General features: G+C 27.1%; 2 protein-coding genes across 5 annotated transcripts in view; both read right to left on the bottom strand.

The window, feature by feature from the left end:
• The window catches only part of LOC107442341 (uncharacterized), a 20641-nt gene extending 12514 nt beyond the window's left edge, over positions 1–8127 (bottom strand). Inside the window, exons 1-3 of one of the 4 annotated variants that reach the window (XM_043053100.2) lie at positions 7950–8127; positions 6291–6360; positions 1295–1381 (exon numbers count right to left, since the gene is read on the bottom strand). The gene's annotated coding sequence lies outside the window, so the exon portion shown is untranslated. The remainder of the gene's footprint in view (positions 1–1294; positions 1382–6290; positions 6361–7949) is intronic. The other 3 variants (XM_016055887.3, XM_016055889.3, XM_016055886.3) reach the window with 3 other exon arrangements.
• Positions 8128–12276: 4149 nt separating this feature from the next.
• Positions 12277–21294, bottom strand: part of LOC107442347 (uncharacterized) — a 15089-nt gene continuing 6071 nt past the window's right edge. Inside the window, exons 3-7 of the mRNA XM_016055897.3 lie at positions 20742–20812; positions 18801–18908; positions 17302–17343; positions 15285–15305; positions 12277–12414 (exon numbers count right to left, since the gene is read on the bottom strand). Coding sequence (XP_015911383.1) covers positions 12337–12414; positions 15285–15305; positions 17302–17343; positions 18801–18908; positions 20742–20812 — 320 coding nt within the window. The 3' untranslated portion in view covers positions 12277–12336. The remainder of the gene's footprint in view (positions 12415–15284; positions 15306–17301; positions 17344–18800; positions 18909–20741; positions 20813–21294) is intronic.

Below are 21294 nucleotides of genomic sequence, written 5' to 3'. Positions count from 1 at the left end.
TATATATATAGTGAAGATAATGGAGACAAATTATTATTAATGATTTTTAAATTTACCATGAAATGGAATAAATTAATTTTTATAGAAATTTACATTTTAACTCTAAGCTGAAACAACAAATGAAAAAAAAATCAAAACACTTTCTGTATTGCCACTATCGATAAAACAAGATATAATTTTGCTATTACTTGAAAACTTTTTTGCAAACATCTTCCTTCCGATGAACTAAATAGCAGATTACATACAGAAACCTTAAAACCAATCTAGATATTATCATTAAAAAAATTAACGTTTTCTGTAAAATAACTAAAATTAAACGAAATAATGTAAACCTTTTCTTTTTGCTTATCCAAAATTCCATAGAAACGCAACTAAGTTTCTTGCTGATGGCGTAGAAAGTAACGAGGAAAAAAAATTGACATTTACTCTAAAAATATTTCTAAATGTGCATTCGATAAAATTAGAAAACATACTAAATATAATAATCACCCGAATTGGATTATCAGCAATAGTACACAAGTCCTTAAAACATTAATATCTTTAAATAAAATTGATTCTGTTAACTGTTTTGATTTCGAAAAATTATATGCCTCCCTTATACCTAACTTATACTTTCTTAAAATTCTCAGCCTACTTAACCTCAATGGTATCATTAATGAAAAAAATGGAAATTTCTCGTTCATATTAACATAAATAGACAATTTTATTTTTAATGACAAACAAATTACGGTATCTCTATAAGCAACAAATTTAGTACTTATGTTAGTAATATTTTTCCTTTTCTCTCTGTTAAATCATTTGATAATCTTAATATTTCTACAAATTTCGCATTTCTCAGGTTTATCTTATCTAATGATGTTAACTAATGCTATATAATGTTATATAATGATGACCTTTTGGTGATTAATTTTGATGATTTTGAAATTTTAACTAAACAAAGTCATTCAAATGAATAATTTTTTAACAAAACTAATATTTTAACTCTTTCAGCAAATTGTGATATCATAAGAATTTTCAGCCACTAGACAGTATAAGTTTGGATGCATGACCTTTTATTTTTGATCAATTAATTTATTAAGTAAAATTCTAATATAATAGTCTTTATAAAATAATTTTCACTTTTGATTTTAGTTGCTTTGTGTAATAAACAGTATTTTTATTTTAGTAAATATGAATAAGGGCTCTGGACTATATACAGTCGTAACTATATACAGTCCCCTGGTCTATATACAGCCCCCTGAATGCTTTGTAATTATGAAAGAATGTATAAATGAAGGCTAAAGTGTATACGCACCCCAGGTAGCAAAAAGATATTATCTAATATTCGAAAGATCCAATATAACACTGTCGTGCTAGAAAACGCAAGACTCCAGAATCCTATCTATTAATATAAGAGCTAATATTATATAACATTAAATAGTATTCAATCTAACATTCGAACCTCTAAAATTATCATCTATTTCATTATTTTTGGTCTAGCGCCACTCTTTTGTAAAAGGCTATCCCATATTATTAATAAATTAAAATTCATTTATGAAAGAAAACAATAAATTAAATATTACTTAAAATATCATTTTTAGCAAATGCAATTTTATGCCAGAAAACGCAAATTAATATTAGGGGAAATAAATTCTGTTCGCGAACGATACAACTCGAAACATTTCATCAACTGTTGAGTTGTAACGTCTTCATGATTGTTTACAACGCCATATTGTTTTCAGTCGTCCGTCAACTATTCAATCGTTTCAACCTCTTAAGGTATTTATAATTTAGTAATTTTTAGTAAACTTTATAAATTTTGCTAATGTAATTACGTAATTATGTAATTACGTTAAAGTATCATTGTATTTTAATGAATGAAACATTAAAATATTATAGTAGGTTGCGTTTTATCTTTAGTTAAAAATCAACTAGAAAAGTAATATTAACCGCGATGTTTCAAAGGAGTTGAACTACGTTCAATGTATTACTTAATAATCTTAATCGCTTAATCAAAACTTTTAAGAATTAATTTAGCGATCATACATCTAATAAAGTAAATAGTGTGAATTATGATCATTATTTACTATGAGTAGTTCTAGCGTATATTTGACTTCTCTGTTAAAATGTATTGTCTAACTATAAACTGTAATTAGTTCAGAATATACTTGCAAAACAACATTTACTTAGCTGTTTGTCTGTGACAGAAAACTTCTGCAACAATTAAAAATATTAAAAATTATTGTCTGTTAACAAATTTGCCTTGATTAAACATTTGAAAATTAATAATCTGCCACTTTTAGCTCAGTTAAAACCTATAGATTGTAGAACGTTTAAAGTTTAATACAAGCACCGAATTAAATTTTCATGTTTAAAATATTGTACAACAATGAATTAAACATATTTATTTAAATTTCTTGAATATAAACTGATGTGCATGTTTCTGATACATCATTATTTACATAAATTTGTAAATAATTAAAAATAAGCAATATTATGATCTATTTGAAATGGTGTTTGTGGGGAATGAAGAGGAATAGAGGATAGTCGGTACAATTTTTATTTAGGACGTTTAAAAAAAATTTGAAAATTTCCTTTTGGCTTCATGTAAGTTTGTACAATGTATTAAAATTAAAAGCTTTGAATTTGATATATTTTTGTATCAGAATATGCCTGAATGTTCATTTCAACTAAAATGTTGACCTGAATTAAATAATAAAAATTATAAATATGTGACAAAATTTAGTTAAGCATACTGACTTTTAAAGAACGTTATGTAAAAATATTTTTTTTTTGGGGTGGGGGAGCAAAATACATTTAATTTTTCTAATTTTGGAATAGGTGAATTATTAAAGAATTCATTTTCTACATAATTTTTTCAACCTTGAATTAATGGATTCTCAGTTTCCAGAGTATCTCTTAATATTGACGTACTTGAACATCAAATGATTTTTTCAAAAAGCAATGAAAGAAAATAAGCAGTTGTAACACTTTTCGCCACTTGTTGACTTGTCGCATCGGGAGTTTCGGATCTAATAAAAGGGGTTAAAAGGTTTTGCACTTTGAAATTTTTCTTTAAAAAATATGTGATAGTTTGCCTGGGAGTGTTTATGAGCTAAACTCTTTTAGTTAATCTGTTTAATTTTTCTTCTCTTTTTTTTGCTTCTTCTGTTACAATTAGATATCGATACCTGAATTTACCGATTGAATTTCATTGTAAAGGGTATTCAAATTTTCTAAAAACATTTCAAAATTCAATAATTTAAGTTTTAAATAGATATTCAATGTTTAAAAGTTTTGAATTTGGTTTCTTTCATTGTAAAGTTTGATTTATTTTCTTTTATAATTTCAGCTGTAGCTCTTCATTTTCAAGAAAATATACTCTGAAGAAAGTGTTCGTTTTCGAATTCAGGAACTCAGAGCCGATTTGATTTAAAGAAGCTCTGCTAGCTACTGTGCAAATGAAAATCGCACACTTTGATGGAAACTTGGGAGTTCTAAGTTTGATCCTTACAGCAAATGAAGCAACCAGTGTAGATATTCAGCAAGGTCCAATTTAAATATACCATGGTGGAAAGTCCTCATGTTGATTTTGGTGTTGAAGAAAGACAGTAACCTGTGAGATTCATCCCTGTTTTGTGTGGTACACACATTATTAACTGCAACCGAACGTTTCATGAAAATTTTATAAAAGGATTTAATGGCTGTTTGGAAAAATAATTTTAAGACTGTATCAAATAGTCCGAAAGTCATGAAGAAAAATTATTTTATTTAATAACAATTATGAATTTTTAACTTATGCTTCACCAAACGGGTATCAACGTTAATTTTAAATAAATAAATGTATTACATTTAGAATTGGATAAAGTTTATTTTATAGTGTGTTTTATTTTTAAATAATATTATTATGCTGTGAACTTGTAATGTTGATCATAGACTTCTTTTCCGAAATTACTGTAGTGAGTATCTCTTCCATAACCTTGTAATAAATCTTCTAAATTTAAAAAAATGTGATTTGTCAGGTATGATATTTGCATTGATGAAATTTTATAAAATGTAACATTAGAAAATCTTTATAGTAGATAGTGCTTAAGTGTCATGAACAAAGTTGAATATATTTAAAATTTGGTTATCTTTGATCTTTCAGTATGATATCGGAAGCAATTTTCTTTTAAAGTTTTTAAAGTCTCCCTCAAACTTGAGAGTATTTTTACTGTCAACAATGTGCTTATTATTTTAATTTTGGAAATTTTTATATGATTATTCATTTGAAATTTGAGACAAAAAGTGCATGCGTTTTTTATTTTTATTATATTTGAAATAATATAATTGTAAAATAATTATAATCGTAAAAAGTTCTTTAACTTAAATCTGAATAACATTGACATTACGATAGAAATTCCCCACCAATGTAGAAAGGATATTGCTTAAACTTTCATCTAAAAGGTCTTGTGAAAACATGTGCGATTTCATCTCTTTTTTTAAAAATAGTTCCAATTAAGACGTTTACCTATAGTGTCATGTTTGTTCTTACTATATTCGAAATGCATAATCTCCTATCAGCGAAAATATAATTAATTAAGGCTTCACTTGTTTCTCTCCCTGAAAATACATCTACAGGTGTCTTTGGATTTTGTTTCAAGTATTTTGTAAGTATAAATTCAGAGTCTAAAAAAATAAAGTTACGTAAGTATTTTTCTATTTAATTTCAGTGAAAAAGAAGTAAAACATTTTTTGCAAGTAAGTAATTTGAAGATTTATAAATTGTTTTTATTCTCTCAAGTATATAAATAAATAACAATTTAGAAAATTTGAAATATAATTGCATTTTACTATTTTTGAAAATGAATAACATAGTTATATCTTAAAAGAAAAAAAATAAGGTAAATTTTCAACTATATTCAAATGTAAATTTAACTTTGCAATTATGTAGTCTATGCAGTATTTTTTATTATATAATTTTAAAATACAATTAATGAATGTTAATTGCTAAGTTAGAAATAGTTTAAGCTACAACTTTTAAAAAATATGTTTTACAAACTGGCAAATTCAATTGAGATTTCGTAAAAATAATCTCATTTCTAAAAAAAGTAAGAATATGATTTAAAATTAAAGACTTTATGATGTAAATTTCGTCAGAAAACCCTTTGTATGAAGTGAAGAAAAAAATATCAATAACAGTTGTGATATTGTATTATTTCTTTAATAAATTTGAAATATTCAGTAAAAAAAGAGCTGAACATGCGTCAGCTGAACATGTTTTGTTAACTTTTACACTTGTCTATTCAATTGTAACGCAATTTTTATTTTTATTTTGTTTTATGCTGCAAGCTTGTTTTTGCGTCTTTTCTTTCTTATTACGGTATTTTATATTTTTTTTTCGAGACATCAACTCATTATAAAGAGTAATTTTTATCTTAAAATAAATTATTCTTTATTTGGAAATGTATATGTCGTAAAGGTATGCCTCCTGATGACAGTCTTTCCGTTCTTCTATCAAGTTTTTATTGTAATTCTAAATCTATTTTCTTAATGTAAATTCGAACTTAATTATCAAAATGTGACGCTGCTGACTACAAAAACTGTTGCATGGCTGTCCATTGCAACTAAAATATTTCCATCGATTGTTTTTTTTTATAAACTGCATGGCATTTTTGCTGCAAAAGATAATATCGCACCCCGGCAAGAAAAGTGACACAAGTCAAAAAGCAGCAATTTTAAGTTTATGTCAATAAAAAATATGTATGAAGTGCCCCATCAAGCTCAAAAAGTGTCACATCTTTAGCTCGCAATTTATCCAGCTGAGGGCAGTTATGACAGTTTTGTGTAGAATTCAGAATAAGGGTTATAGTATTCTTTAAGTTGATTTTCCTCAAATGGTAAATTTTAGGATTATGGCACTTTTCTTGCCGGGGTGTGATATATATTTAAATTTTTTTTTAAATTATCTGAGTAATCCGTTGATGATATGAGTAAAAAAGTGAATCTTTGTAAATGAAAATCATCCAGTTTCTCATATAGATCACAGAAAATTTTAGAAGTCTCTATCATTCTGTAATTCAAAGCATCAATACATATTTGTATTGATTTTAATAATATTCGCATATTTTCAAAATAGCCAGGAGAAATGAACGCACTAATTCTGCACTAAGATAAAAAAAAAATATGCACTGAACTACCAGAATGTAGCAACATTTCACGTGTTTCTAACTCTAGGGAAGCACCATAAAGCTTAGTAATAGTTAATAAATATTAGTAAAATATATAATAATAAATATAGTTGAAACTACCAAAAATTTGATAAAATTTACCTGGTTCTATGGAAATACTAAAAAGGTCAGTAGTTTTTACCGAAGCGGTTTGGTAATGGTTCTGATAAATCTAAAAATAAATTATGGTTTTATAATATTTGTTAAAATTTAGAAAATGTGGTAAAATTTGCCAATTTTTTCATGCTATCCTAGAGCATAACGTAAATAAATAATTTATGCCGTTAAATTTCCTTTTCAGTTTGGTATTTTTAACTAAATGCGTGATAATGAGAATCAAATGAGTGGTATAAATATTGCTTATTTTGCTTGCATTAACTAGAATTATGTTGTTGTTTCTTTTCACCAGAAATGTCATTACCATGCATAATGGTAATTTTAACAGAATTATTTGTGCATGTGTTTTGTGTATTGTAATTATACATAGAAACAAAACTAGTAAGCTGAGAAATAGAATATGTTTTATGAATTTATCGTAGCAAAATTATCGTAAATAACGTTAGATTATTTCAACAATTTTATTTCACATAATTTTAAAAAATAATTTGGTATTTACTCAGAAAATATACTTTTTTAACAACAAAAGCATATCATTTCACAGATCCAAAAATAAGATTTCATATTCTTTTAAGGTACGGGCATTGTAGGATAGAATTTCAAAGAGGTAAAAGCTTTTATATGAAAAAAATAAAGATACTACCTTTTTAGAGAACACCATTTACTATTAAAATTTTATGAAATTTCTTATTTTTTCTTTTCAAATGCATGTTTTGACATTAATTTTAAGTTTTAAATCGAATATGGAGGGTGATTTTATTCTTAAATTAGTTAAATTATATAATTAGTAAAATATTATAACTGCCGAATCATTGCTTGCCTTCCCTACTTGTGCATATTGAATTATAATATTGAATTTATGCAAAATTCAGCCTGCACAAATAGTATTATTTCTACTTGTGCATATTGAATTTTAAGGATTCATTTCTTTAAGGTGAATTCATGATTTTATTTCTTAACCCTTAGACGCAGAAGTTTTATGAAACATATTTTTCAGACTTTTTTTCCTATTATTTCATATTAATTTAGGACAAAATAAGTAAAAAATTTGCTATTTAGCTTTTTAATAATTTATGATACGAAATATGGCATGAAACAGCTGTGTCTTTTTCTGCTTTAGAGATAAAATCTTTCAAATGCGGTTCACTTGCAATCAATAAATGTTCAAATTTGCGCTTATTTGCTATTATTTAGATCTAGCAGAAACAGTTATTCATTATATAACTTCCTTAATTTACAAAATCAATGATTGATAAATTTTTGAATATAAATAAAAACAATTCAAATTCATTTATTTTATATTTTAGTATAAATATAATTCTGATAATTTAACACATTTTTTTCGCAATTATTATACTGTTTTTTTATAATTAAAAAATACCAAAATATTTTTTTTCACTTGTTATAAGAACATCAAAAAAAAAATTTAAAAGGGGGACTACAGGTTCATCAGCAGCAAAGTGTTAAAATATTACAATTTCAGAATAATTTCTTAAAATTTTATAATTCACGACTCATATCTTAAAATTTTATAATTCACGACTCATTTTTTTAAATCGATACTATTCATTATCATTCTTACTATTCATTCATATTACTATTCATTTCTTGTTATAATACGTGGTATATAAAAAGAACAATTACCTTAAAAGTACAGAAGCAACAAACTACCAGGTGTAGAGTATATTACGTATATGATAATTAATGTAACAAACAAGAATTGCTAAAATGTATTTCGTTATTGTATTTTGAAAGAAAAATTCCTTTCACTTGTGAAATCCTTTGTGACTAAAAGTTTGGCACCAAATATTGCATTATGTTTTTATTTTCGTGACTACAGATCATCACGAGTACTTTTATGCTGAATTACGCATCTGCTGATCAGCAAACTTAAATAATAGGTTTTCCGATTGCTTTTTATTTCCTTTATCATGTCCATGAGTAGGCCGTTTTACATCTAGCTAAAATCAACCGTACACTTTCCTTACACAGTGGTACAAGTGAAAAAATAACCAGAAAAATTTGGAAGTATTTCAAACCGTAAAACTAAATTGTGATATTCCGATCAGCGTAATTTTATCATTTATTTTAAATTGAAAACATGGCTTAAAATTTAATTCATGTGTGTTTTTTTAACAATCAGTTTACAAAATGTTGCTTGCATGTTTTGGAACAAATACTTTAGAGCATCAAACTGCTTTTCAGTTTTATAATGCGCAATTTAAAAATAATTATAAAATAATTTATAATTTGAATTGAGCTTAAAAAATTGCTGTTTACACTGTAAAAATTCCGGATTAAATTATGACATAAATTACCAGCACTTTGGGTGCATCAACCGTAAAATGCACTCTTACCGTAAAAAATTATAATAATTCAACAGTACTTTTGCCGATATATTTATTATTGTCATAGTTTAAGTCATTTTTATAATAATTTAACATAATTTTTACAGTAATAATTATTTAATTATTTCAGCGATTTTACCGTAATAATCACTGTAAAAATTACGTATTCAAAAAATTAGAACTTTTTACCGTAAAATCCCTTTTTACAGAACATTATATGGGACAAAATATCTGATTTACCGTTATTTTTACAATAATAATTACTGTAAAATCACCGAATCCCCCTAATTAAACAAATATTAGCGTAGAAATTATGGCATATCAGAAATTTTGTTCCATATAATGTTCCACTAAAAATGGATTTTACGGTAAAAAGTCCTGAGTGCCGGTACTTTTTGCCGGAATTTTTTTAGTGTATTAGCAAGTTCAAAATAATGTAACTTTAATAAACTAATAAAAGCACAATTTAAAATTTTAGAAAACTATTTAAATGAAAGTATCTTGTAAAAATCGAATTGGAAATTTCGAACGAGAAATTAAACATCTATCGAATGAACCGAACGAATTAAAAAAAATTCGGTTCGTTAGGGGTTTGATAATCTGGGATTAAAATTTCCTCCTTAAAGCACTATCACAATTTCAGAACCCTGCAACAATTGGTTCATGAATTATAAGAAAGATACACACGCATGCACAAACTCTTATTATTATTATTATTATTATTATTATTATAGACTAGCTAAATACTATTCCTTCGTATGGAAGGAAAAAAGCTAATCAAATAATCGGAATAGATCAATTCCTTGAAACACTGTACAAAACTGAAAGACACCAATACAATTACTAATGATTAAAAAATTCCAATTATTTCATATAATACTATTTGTTCTCCTTCGGTGGCTTTATGTTATAAGGTGAAGTCTGTCACGTGATATCGTAAAGTGCTTAACTTCGCTCGCAGTTCGTCGGACTACCAAAGCAAGGGTGCAATCCCCTCTGCAGAGGATCAAACTTGTAATGGCATGTCTTCGGATCGTTCTCAAGAACGTTTCCCAGACCGTTGCTCAAGGGCGAATGTTTCCCAGACCGTGTACGATGCAAATTAACTACTACTAGTACTACCTCTCAATGAAAAGAGAAAATACACAATTATTTGTTTTTTTTTAACGGTGACAAATATTTGTTTTTTTTAATTATTGAGCATGGAATATAGCAAAATATGCTTTTTACTTGAGTTACGTTAAAAGAATCATAATAATCAATATTAGAAAACCAAATGTATCCTAATGTAAACCAAACGTAGTATGGTTAGTTACACACTTTTTAAATACTTGAACAACAATATTAGAAAAATTTAGAGATTGTTGAACGATATTTTCGAAATAATTGTTAAACTTTTTGGAGTTAATTGAACCAGACTTGTACAACAATATTAGAAATGTCTTAGCTCATTGAACCATACTTTCATTGTTAGAAATTTTGAAGCTCGTTTAACCATACTTTTGAAATAAATTCTCTTTTTTGATTTATTTTAGTTAACATACTAAACTAAATTATTCGAACTATACCTTATACAGTGAGCAAAAAGAAAAAAATATGCTAACACGTCGCACTTTTGAAAGAAGTTTTACTGTAGTAGAAAATCAAAGAAGATTTATGCTGATCTCCATTTTTTTAAAAGTAAAGCAATTTATTTCACTCAGTTTTGACGGATATTGGTTGTACATTTCCTTCTAGTGCCACAATACCGACCAACTACTAACATCCTTAATTTCGGCTTAACTGAAGAATTAATAATTTCTCAGGGTGTGTTAGCTGGGAGTGCTGCAGTACTCGCTTCACATCAAAAGTTCTTGGCTCTATGACAACCCTTGATTGGGTGGTTAAAGTAATGTGTTCTACTCTGGTGCGAAATGTGCAAGAACTTCGTTTCGGAATTCGTTGAACCATACTTACGAAAAAAATGTACAACATTGTTAGAAATTTTAGAGCTTGTTGAACAATACTTTTGTAATAATTACACAACATTGTTAAACATTTTAGAGTTTGTTGAACCAGACTATTGAAATAATTGTGCAACAATCTTAGAAATTTTGGAGCTTCTTGAACCATATTTTTGAAATAAATGTACAATATTTTAAGATCCTTTGGAGCTCGTTAAATCATACTTTTTGAATAATTACACAATATTAGAAATTTTGGAGCTTGTTGAACCATATTATTGAAATAATGATACAACATTGTAAGAATTTTTAGAGCTCGTGAAATCATACTTTTGCAATAATTACACAATGTTAGAAATTTTGGAGCTTGTTGAACCCCATTTTTGAAGTAATTGTGACACCAACAATAGTTAACTAATTTTGGCAATAGGGACTGATGGTAATTTATTTAATACCAATAGTAGGTACCAAAATACCTACTGTAAGGTAATGCGGAAATATATTTTTATATATTATTATATATATTATATATATATTATGGAAATATATTTTTTCTCGAAAGGAATAAGTACAGAAAAAAATTGCTAGATTGTAATAAATTTCGACTATCATGCATTGACCTAGAGCTACAGAATAATGTTTAATTATACTGAATACAGTTGATCTTCATTTCTGTTGATAGAAAGAACTTTTCAAAATGTGTTTTTCCTAATATAATTACGTAGAGTGCGTACTAACGTAAGTAACGATAACAAACTATTATAAATTTTAAAAATAAATTGATATCTATCTTTAAAATAAATTTTAAAAATAGATTTAGTTTATTAATTAATTTTGTATGTATCTTCTTGTTTTGTGCTCATTGATCAATAAACCGGTATTGTTGATTAATACCGGTTAATCGAATTTTTTCGCCCCGTTCCAGAGAATGAATATTCAACTAGTCTGAAATCTTTTACTGGGTAACGGAAAATTTTTTAACTGCCAACAGCTTGCAACTCAGTAATGAAATTTTTTGTCTCCTGCATTAGTCAAATAATGTAAATATTTTACTAAAAATGCTTAGCACTAAGAAAAATTATAAAAAAAGAAATTATAGATTTCGTTAACCAGCTTTCAATAGTGCTTTGAATTTACCATTAGTTTAAAAAAATATACCTGTTCAAAATTTAAGAGCGAAAATATTAGCTTTGTAAGTAACTCAATTACTTTTTGCTACCTAGTCGGCACCGAAGTTTTGATTCAATTCTGAAGGTATTAAGTTATAATTCAAAAATTTCGTCCACGTCTGAAGAAATGATAGCAATTAAGTGCTATCGCAAGTCGATCAATAAAATCTACAATTTTCAGTCCAACTTTCACAATTTTTGACCCATTCAAGAGACGAAAGATATTAATTCACATTTATAAGATGAATCATATTGTAGCTTTGTCGCTGAAAGATTTAGACTTTTTTGACCCATTTTAGTAAACATACTAAACTGAATTAACCGAATCATATTGATTCGAACATGCGGCACGTTAGTCTTGCATTGCACCGTACTAGTCATTAGTATTTTATACGCGTACTACATTAATCTATTTTCTCGTGAACCTTTTGAAAGTTAAAGTTAGATTGTAAGAATGATTGAACTAAAAGAGACATTTTCATACGTGAGCAAAGAGTGCAAACAGTACACATTTTCTCTTGAAAAAGAAAGGTTTTTATTTTATTGATGAAAAAAATGCACAATTAAGTTTCTATTCAGATTTTGGTTCTTCATCCATTGGTACAAACATATCTAAATCATAGTTCTTAGACATAGCTATTTCACAATCCTGAAATAAAGATTTTTCAAAAATAAAAATACACATGTGCTAATCTGAGTTATTGAACAATGAATTTTTCCAAGTGGTTTATTAATTTTTTTTTTACTGTTGTTGATCATTGAATCATCTTATAGTAATAAAAAGAAGAGTTTGCGCAAATGTGTGTGTGTCTGTCTGCTCCTCTTTAAACTCTACCACCATTTATGTAGGCATCCTCACATTTAAACCATCTGGAAAACAGTGTCATTTTAACTTCCTGAACTTTTGATTTAAATCGTTCAAAAGTTTCAATTACATATTGTTTGGGAGATACGATTGAAAAATAGAATTTTGTAACTGGTTTTCTCAAGTGCTAGTGATATAAATTAAACTTTCGACAATTCCGTTTTTTTTCCTAATATTTTAAGGACAATATCAGTGATGCCTGCAAATTTGTATTATCCTTTACTCTCAAAGAGATTATTTCTCTTTCTTTGATACTTATATATAATAAATATTTTTTTTTAAATTTCAATATCAAATAAACTCAGTGATCAATGTGAACGTTATAGCATAGCTGGGCCAGGTCACCAAAATTGAATTCCTTAAATTATCTCTGTGGTGCTATAATAGGCATTACATATTTCCTAACTTTTAAAATTTCGTCAACTTCTTAAATTCATTTTATTTAAATTTTTTCAATAATTCTTAATCTAATTTTAATTAAATTAAACAAACTATTTAGTTTTTATTACATTCTGTAAAAAGCAAATATAAATATTTTACTCTCTTCTTCTTAACAATCAATGTAACGGCCAACTTTTTTAAATCAATACAAATGTAAAAATCCTTTATTCACTATCGCATTGAATTGAATAAAATCTATTTTTAATTCTTTTTACCTCGTGTAACTTTATTTCTCTTACCACAAAAATGTTTCAGCTACAGGGTTTTAATAATTCTCACAGTCTTTTTGGATATTAAGCTATAGCCCCAATCATTTCAAATTTAATAATAATCACGGGGCTTTGGCTTCTTTTTTGGCTATTTTATCTTTCGATAAATCGCCAACTATTGATCTCGTCCCATGCTCCTAAATATCTGTTGGGAATAATTCAATTACTTTCATTCAATTACTCCTCCGTCCGACCGTTAATGAACTCAACAAAAATCTTCATATAAGAAATATACATCTCTTTTTCTCTATAAGGGAACACTTTTTATTTTGGGCATGATGTATCTAATAATAATATTACTAAAAATAAATCAACAATTCTATTTTTGAAAAAAAAAATTATAAATACTTTAAAATTAATCCCTATGTCGAAAGAAGTGCAATGTTCCAAAAAACATTCTACTTTAACCAAAATCTTCACAAAAATGCAATGAATTTACCTCCATTATACAAACTGGCACCACTACCATCAAATAATTTAAATAAATAAAATGGACCAAACTTCCATCAAAGTCTCATTTTTTTATGTAATTTTGAATTTAAAATGAGTTTCAAAGAAGCGAAATTTAAACTCGATGGTGTTTGAAGCGAAAAGAAATTATGCACTGAAAAACAAAATTAGCGAGGAAATTATATTAACTCGCATAGGAAAAACGTAAAAAATTACCATACCTTTGGATTTAAAATTTTGATAATAGATATTTTGGAAATAAAAAACAAGTTATGCTCCAAAAAGCAGTTATAGTAGAGAAAATGTACTTATTCATTTAGAGAAATCTTAAAAAATCGTATGCTATTATTGACACCAATGATGAATAATTAATTTTGGTAATAGGCACTACTAATATTGTAGTAATTGGTGCAGTTTTTAATAGATACCAAACATTCTAATGTTGGTAAAAAGTAAATATATCAGTATACTGAATACCTATTGAAACTGCGCTAAAGCTGTGAAGTTTGAATATAGATAATGTGGAAATAAGGTTCTTTTAATTCCTCGAGAAGGATGGTTACCAAAAGAAAAACTATTGATTGAGGTAAATTTTGAATATCATGAGTTAGACTTGAGCAACAGCATTATACCTAATTACACTAAATAAACTTTTTATTTGATGGTATGAGCTACTAAAAACGTGTTCTACTTAACTGAATAACGTAAAGTCACTAAGAGTAGAAACAAGTAAATAAAGAGAAATTGAATATAGTAAATAAGAAAAATGGAATTATTTTATCTTGCTTAATTGCATTGGCATATGTCTTTCAGTTTTGTGCTTGATTTCGTAGAGTTGCACTGGACTTATAAATAAGAATTTTTTTTCAACCCGCAAGAAGAATGGGGATTCAAAAAGTTTTAGACGTTACTAAAACTGAAAATTCAATTCCATATATACCATTCAACAATTCAAAAATAAAAATCCATCATGATCAGAGCCTGTTTTGAACTCTGCTAATTTTCGGAAGTGCTATAAATAAAGGTTAAAGCCTGCTAAATAACGATGTGCAATATAGTTGATACAAAAATTAGATCACATTGAACAAAGATTTAATTTTTTATTTATCGCTTTTTCAACGAAAAAGAGAAAACAAAACCACAAATCGTATTAATTGTAGGCGAAAATATTCTAAGCGTTGAAATCGTGAACAAGAAAAAAACTATCGAAACTTAATAATTATATAATAAATATAATTATATAATTAAAATTATACTTAATAATAATTGATTTTTATGGCATTTTATAAAAGACAAACAGTTTATCTACCTAAATGACACAATAGGATTTAGGAACTATATTTTTAAATCAAACAACAATAATCCTTCCTTACAAAAGATTGTATATGTAACTCGGGACAACAAGAAATGCTTAGTCTTTCCTAAATTGAAAAATTTAAAAATCAGCTTTCCTTACCATCACAGACTGTGTTTTTATTTCAAACAAATACTTACCAATGCATCAGTTCTATTAGTCTGAAAGAAAACATTCAATGTAATAAATTATTAAGAATATTTTAATTATTTAAAGAAAAACGATTATTTAAAAATTATATTCTACCAAATAAGAAAATAAGGCTTTCTGTGCTATAAGGATGGATGAGGTTAATGATGTGAGCAATACATTTTGTCCAAGGGCCCATAAAAGTTTTTAATAAGCATGGATATAGATATCTTCTTCCACTGCACTGCAGCTTTCGTTGTCCCAGTATAGGCACATATCATGGGAGTGGGGCTCCGTGCCGGGTAAAACCGGCACGAAGAGTTAGACTATCGAAAAAAAGAACAGAACATGGCTACTTATTGGGCTAAATTCTTATTCTTTGTTAGGATATGAATATTCAGTAAACGTATTTATATGCTGGAATAAGCATTACTGTTATAAAGTAATTTTTATAACTGTAATGACCAATAAACATTTTTATCTTAAAGGCAGGAAAATATTAGAGAATTGACTTAGTAAAACTAACTTATCTACATGGATGTCACAAGTTGATCAACAACACGCCAGTATAGTAGATCCTTCTTCTTGACTAGTAAAGTGTAATTCAGAATTTAACCGCTAACAGAAATAATTTCACTAAAACCAAGATACCAGATTTTACTCCACTTTCTCCCATATATTTAAACATAGAGAATGATTTACTGTGTTACTTGAAAATGATTTGTCTCAAAAAGATATTAATGTCGGTTACAGTTTAGTTATTGTGGGCAGTACAAATACTAATAATGCAAATGTAAACTTAAAAACTAAAACGATTTATATTTTAAGTTGAGCAAACAAGTGCTTAATAAAACCAATTGGAAATTCGTTTAACACTAATTTATTTTTAAAATTGTCAACTTCAAGACTTAAAGCAAAATTTATTGCTGCAAACACTTTTAAATCAGATAATTCGAGTAATAAAATGCATATAAACACTGATATACTGATTTAAGTAAAATAGTTCTGTAGATTGAAATGTCTTTACGTTTGTCGTTGTTGTTTCTAATGCTACTTGTCGATACCAGCAAGCCTGCGTGGTGAAATCCTGTGAATTAAGGCAGAAGGCAAGAATATTTCATGGCCAATAATACGACTGCAGTCACATGCACGTCACGACCTTTTTATAAGGCGGACCCATTCATACATCCATTTTTCCATCCACAGATCATTATTTTGACCTGGACCGGAGAACGATCAATCTCCAATTCAGAACACTCAGTGGTGTGATTTGTTATGAGAACATGGAGGATTTCGTGACCCGACACGTGTATTTAACGTGAAACCAGTCACCATTTACTACGCGGGGAATCTTCGGCCGGTGGGGATTGAACTCACGAACTCTTGAAAAAGGGCCCAACGTTTTACCTACCAGGCTATCCCAGTCCACGTTTGACGTATACAGAGGTAGGGGTTCGTGGCCCATTATTATATGCTGATCCAAAAAACTTACTAAAAAATCATTTTGCAAAAGTTATAAATCTTATCAAATAAGATAAGATATCATCAAATAAGATTTAAAGATATAAATATCATCAAATATCAAAAGTTATCATCAATATAACTGCGAAATAAATATTTAAATTTAAACAATCACATTGTTTACCATGGAATCTTAGGAAAAACTTATTAGTTCAACTAGATTTATTAACTCCAGAAGATTTCTCAGATTTTTGGCTCAACTTAAAATTTAAATTAATTTAATTTTTAGAATTACACTTGCAATATTCAATTTTAATATCTTTTAAATTTCAATTTTGAAAGCATTTCATTATTTTTAAGCATTTTTAAGTGAATAATCACTCATTTATATATTATTATTGCCATTTGTCTAAAAAGTGGTTTTGTCCATTTTATTTTGTAGGTAAAGATAATCTGATATTAAGCTCAGTTAGCTTTACACCTCATAAAGCTAATTAAAAAGCTACATTAAATTACTTTTCAAATTTTTTTAGAATTTATATTAAGCTTTATACACATAATACTTACATTCTGCAATATGTCCTTATTTTCTCCATAACATTCAAATAGCTAAAAATGAGTAAATAAAAATAGTGTTTGAATAATAGAAAGTGCTATTCTATCAATACAAATTGCAAATTATATTCTTGCTTAAGTTTTTATAGACTAAATGTGTAAAATAGGAATGGAGCTAGTAGATATCGAGGAACGATTATATAAAAAATAAATTATTTTTCACTTTGTTTTGACATTGAAAAAAAATTTTATTAAACAGTTTTAATAATTTTAGCAAAAGAAAATAGCTTACTAGTAACAGTTTCAGTAAAATATAAGTTTTAGCAAATATTTTAGTTTAGTTTTAGTAAAAAGACAATTCATTTTCCATTTTCATACCTACCTGAATTCTTGCAGGTTTCAATTTTTTTAAATAGACAACATATATTTTTATTTTGTTTAAATGTTAATTAACAAATGGAACAACATGAAATGAAATAAAACTAGGAGGCTTCGCCCCCTGCTCGCTGGAGCTCGCCAACCCCCAAAACTGCTTTCGCAGTTCATTTCGGATTGCTTTGCAATCCGATGCTCGCTTTGCTCGCTCATTGGATACGTTCTTAACGTCTAGCTTTTGTATACTTTTTTGAACACTGAAGTTCCGAAAACTTTTCACTGTAGAAAATTCTAAACCTGTGCATTTCAATATTAATTTGAAATTGCAAACAGTTCACATATTTTNGTAGGGTGAAAATGTCTAACATTTAATTGGTTCCTAAAAAAGTGTCTTTCCATTGCTTTGATGATATGCTAACTATCACTATAACGACTTTGAAAGAGCACTGAACCACAAACAATTACCATAATTAGTACCATATTTACCATAATTAGTTTCTTGATAGGACGCATTATAAAAAGATTTTAAATTTTTTGCACTTTATGCACGGCTGTGGGATCGGCCGAATACCGACCGATTTTCTTCATTCTAAATATTATGTATCGAAATATATAAAGAGGATCTATTATTTCGTGGGTTACTAAATAATGATTTTGAAATGATTCTTTTGTAAATGTAAAGATAAAATTCGATATTATATTATATTATATTATATTATATTATATATATATACTCGGTTAAGGATCTCGGCATAAAATTTACAGTATTTAATTCTCAGCTCAGATACAGCTGAGAATCGAGTAAGGTAACAAGCTTGACTAATGACAACATTAACTTTTAAACCATCCCGTTATGCAAATCTCATCCCGTAAAGCAAATGATTTTCAATATTAGGTAAAACAATATTGGTAAACTTCAGAAGATGCCGGAAGTTTTATGAAAAATTGTGATTTCAAATTTTCTTAAACATCATCTGATTTCGGAACAAAATAATTTTACAAATAGTGTATCTAAAATGTTGTTAAAATTTCATGCATGGAAGTTTTGTACCGAAAAGGGAAATAAGGATAAATATTTTATCAAAGTTGACTTTTTTTTAAATTCTATCAAAACAAAACAAAAACATTATAATCACTTCTGGAAATTTAGTTGTATGGTCTTTACACGCTTCTTGGAAAAAGGAAAAATCATCTTCCACTCCTGGAATGGTTTTAGTATAACATCGAAGTAAAATATCTTGAATCTAAAAATGAAATGATTTTTAATATCATTTTTTAAAGAAAATGAATAAATGAAAATAATTATTAATTTTCAGGCATCAAATGTTTTTAAATAAATATAAAAAACGCGAAATTCTTTATCATCCATTATTTTCAGAAGCTTTAAGCTGAAAGTAAAATAGTTAATATTATTCAGTTATATATTAATGAAAATATTTGTTTTGAAATGTAGTAAGAAAATTTTTTAATGTAAAAAAATCAATAAAATTAGCAATATCCATCTTTATTAAACTAATTACTCTTTTTCCATTATAGAACTGGTTAAATTATTTTTATCTTTCCTTTTAGTAGGGAAACCAATACTTTATAATTATATTATATATAATTGTTACAAAAACTATATCATTGACGAAAAGCTTTGCAAGCAATCACCCTCTACCACAGCTCTATATTATATTGGCGCAGTTACTGACAACATATATGACAGATACTGGAATGCTGGGGAACAGTTGCAGGCATTGCTAACTGACTGATTTTCTGTTTACATTTCTATTGTTGTTATTCTATTTAATGCTTCTTTGTTCTAACTATTTCTGCATGTCGAATGTTTTTATGTTTTTATTTTTTTAATTTGCTGTTATTTGTTGTTATTCCTTATGGGTCTGTGCGGAGTGTTTTTACACTCCAGCAAATGATGTACACATCAAGTGCTGCTGCTAGTAATAAAAAAATATTATTTTGTAGATATTCAAGATCTCTGTACATTTATGTTTTTGACTGTATACTCACTCATTTCATTTTAGTTTTATTTTATTTATCTATTTGATTATTTTAAAAACAGTTAGAATTTATGAATAAAAAAATAGTGATTTTTCTTAAAAAGAATTTTGTTCTTAATATATTAATCTAGATGTACATATATTCTCTATATCAATAGCACTTTTCTTGAAATTTACTATAAAATCAGGCTTGCAAAGGCTTTTTTTTCAGGCTTTTAAAGTAATTAAAGACTAATGTAAAGTTAGGAATAAATGTTTAATATCAAATTATATTTTTAAGATTTAAATATTATTAAGATTTAAAGAAAACACTTATTCTTTTACTTTATTATATGTATTTACGAAAATATATAAATTTAAATTAATTTTTTCTGATGCAATGCTACAGTTTTCTCGGGAAAAATGAATTCAACCAAATTGTTGTTTTGTCATATTCAACCGAAGGAGTAAAGTAACCATTAAAATATGATATACTAACTGTTAACTGCGAGAAAAATCCTTGACTGTGAGAAAATCTTTACTTTCTAATACGGTAAAACAACGAGAATATTATTTGCCCTAACTAGGCTCATAGCCAATAAGTACCGATTCCTTGTTCTTCGAAAGCTGGAAATAAACCCATGTGATAAGGGATATATGAGAAAATATTCCTGCATAAAATTTATTTTATTGATATTTAATTAAAAAAACTTCGAATTTAATTTCTGATAAAAGGGATAAATTGTTTTCGAGCAGGAATTGAAAACTTAAAAATAGAAAGATAAATATTATCCATAGAATGCCTGTTACGTAGTGCTTAAAAGTATTTTATGTCAAATTAATATTCAAAAGATTTTTTTTAAATAATTGTTCAAGCTAAATATGACTTTGTAGAAGCATGTTTGGGTACTTATGTATTAATATGATAGTGTTTTCAAATCATTGAACTGTGCACAATATAATTACAATTGATTTAATCAATACCTTTTACTATCATTTGAAACATGCTTTCTCTTTAAAGTTTTAGTTTTCATTTTTAACATAACACTTTTAAAACATGTTACAAAAATTACAATAAAAACAAAATAAAGCACTCACATTTTTCGGGTTCAATGAAAAACATTTATTCATGTCTGATCTCATACTTTCACCATGTTCTTCCATTTTCTCTAAAAATATTTAAATAAAATAATTTAATTGTGTCAAACCCACTATGCTAACAAAAGAATACACAAAGCTAACAAAAGAATAAAAATGAAATTATCAATTTTCATTTTTTGTTTTTTTTGATAATTAAAATATACCAATATGTCATTCCCTCACTTGTCCCCACTGCTGATTTTAAAAAAAAATTGTTTCTGAAATAAAAAATTTTTTTTTACAAATTCGTGATTTTATTTCAGAATACTGAAATATAGAATTCAGAAAATCAATTTTAAATTTAATTTTTGATAAAAATATTAACACAGCACTATTTTAAACTTTGTCCCCAGTGTTTCGCGTCATTCCCTCACAACAATGTTCTTATCACCTGCAATCTTCTTAGAATAAAAATATTTTAATAAAAACTTCAGAAGTTAACAACTGGCATCATAGAACAAAATTGCAGTATGTTTCCATCTTCAACTTAAAGAAGCTTTGCTGTGGAATA

This window comes from Parasteatoda tepidariorum, chromosome 4 (genome assembly GCF_043381705.1).
Source record: "Parasteatoda tepidariorum isolate YZ-2023 chromosome 4, CAS_Ptep_4.0, whole genome shotgun sequence".
In the NCBI taxonomy this organism is placed as follows: Eukaryota; Metazoa; Arthropoda; class Arachnida; order Araneae; family Theridiidae; genus Parasteatoda; species Parasteatoda tepidariorum.
The sequence above is the reverse complement of the archived record's forward strand: the minus strand, read 5'-3'. Positions and strand labels throughout refer to the sequence as shown.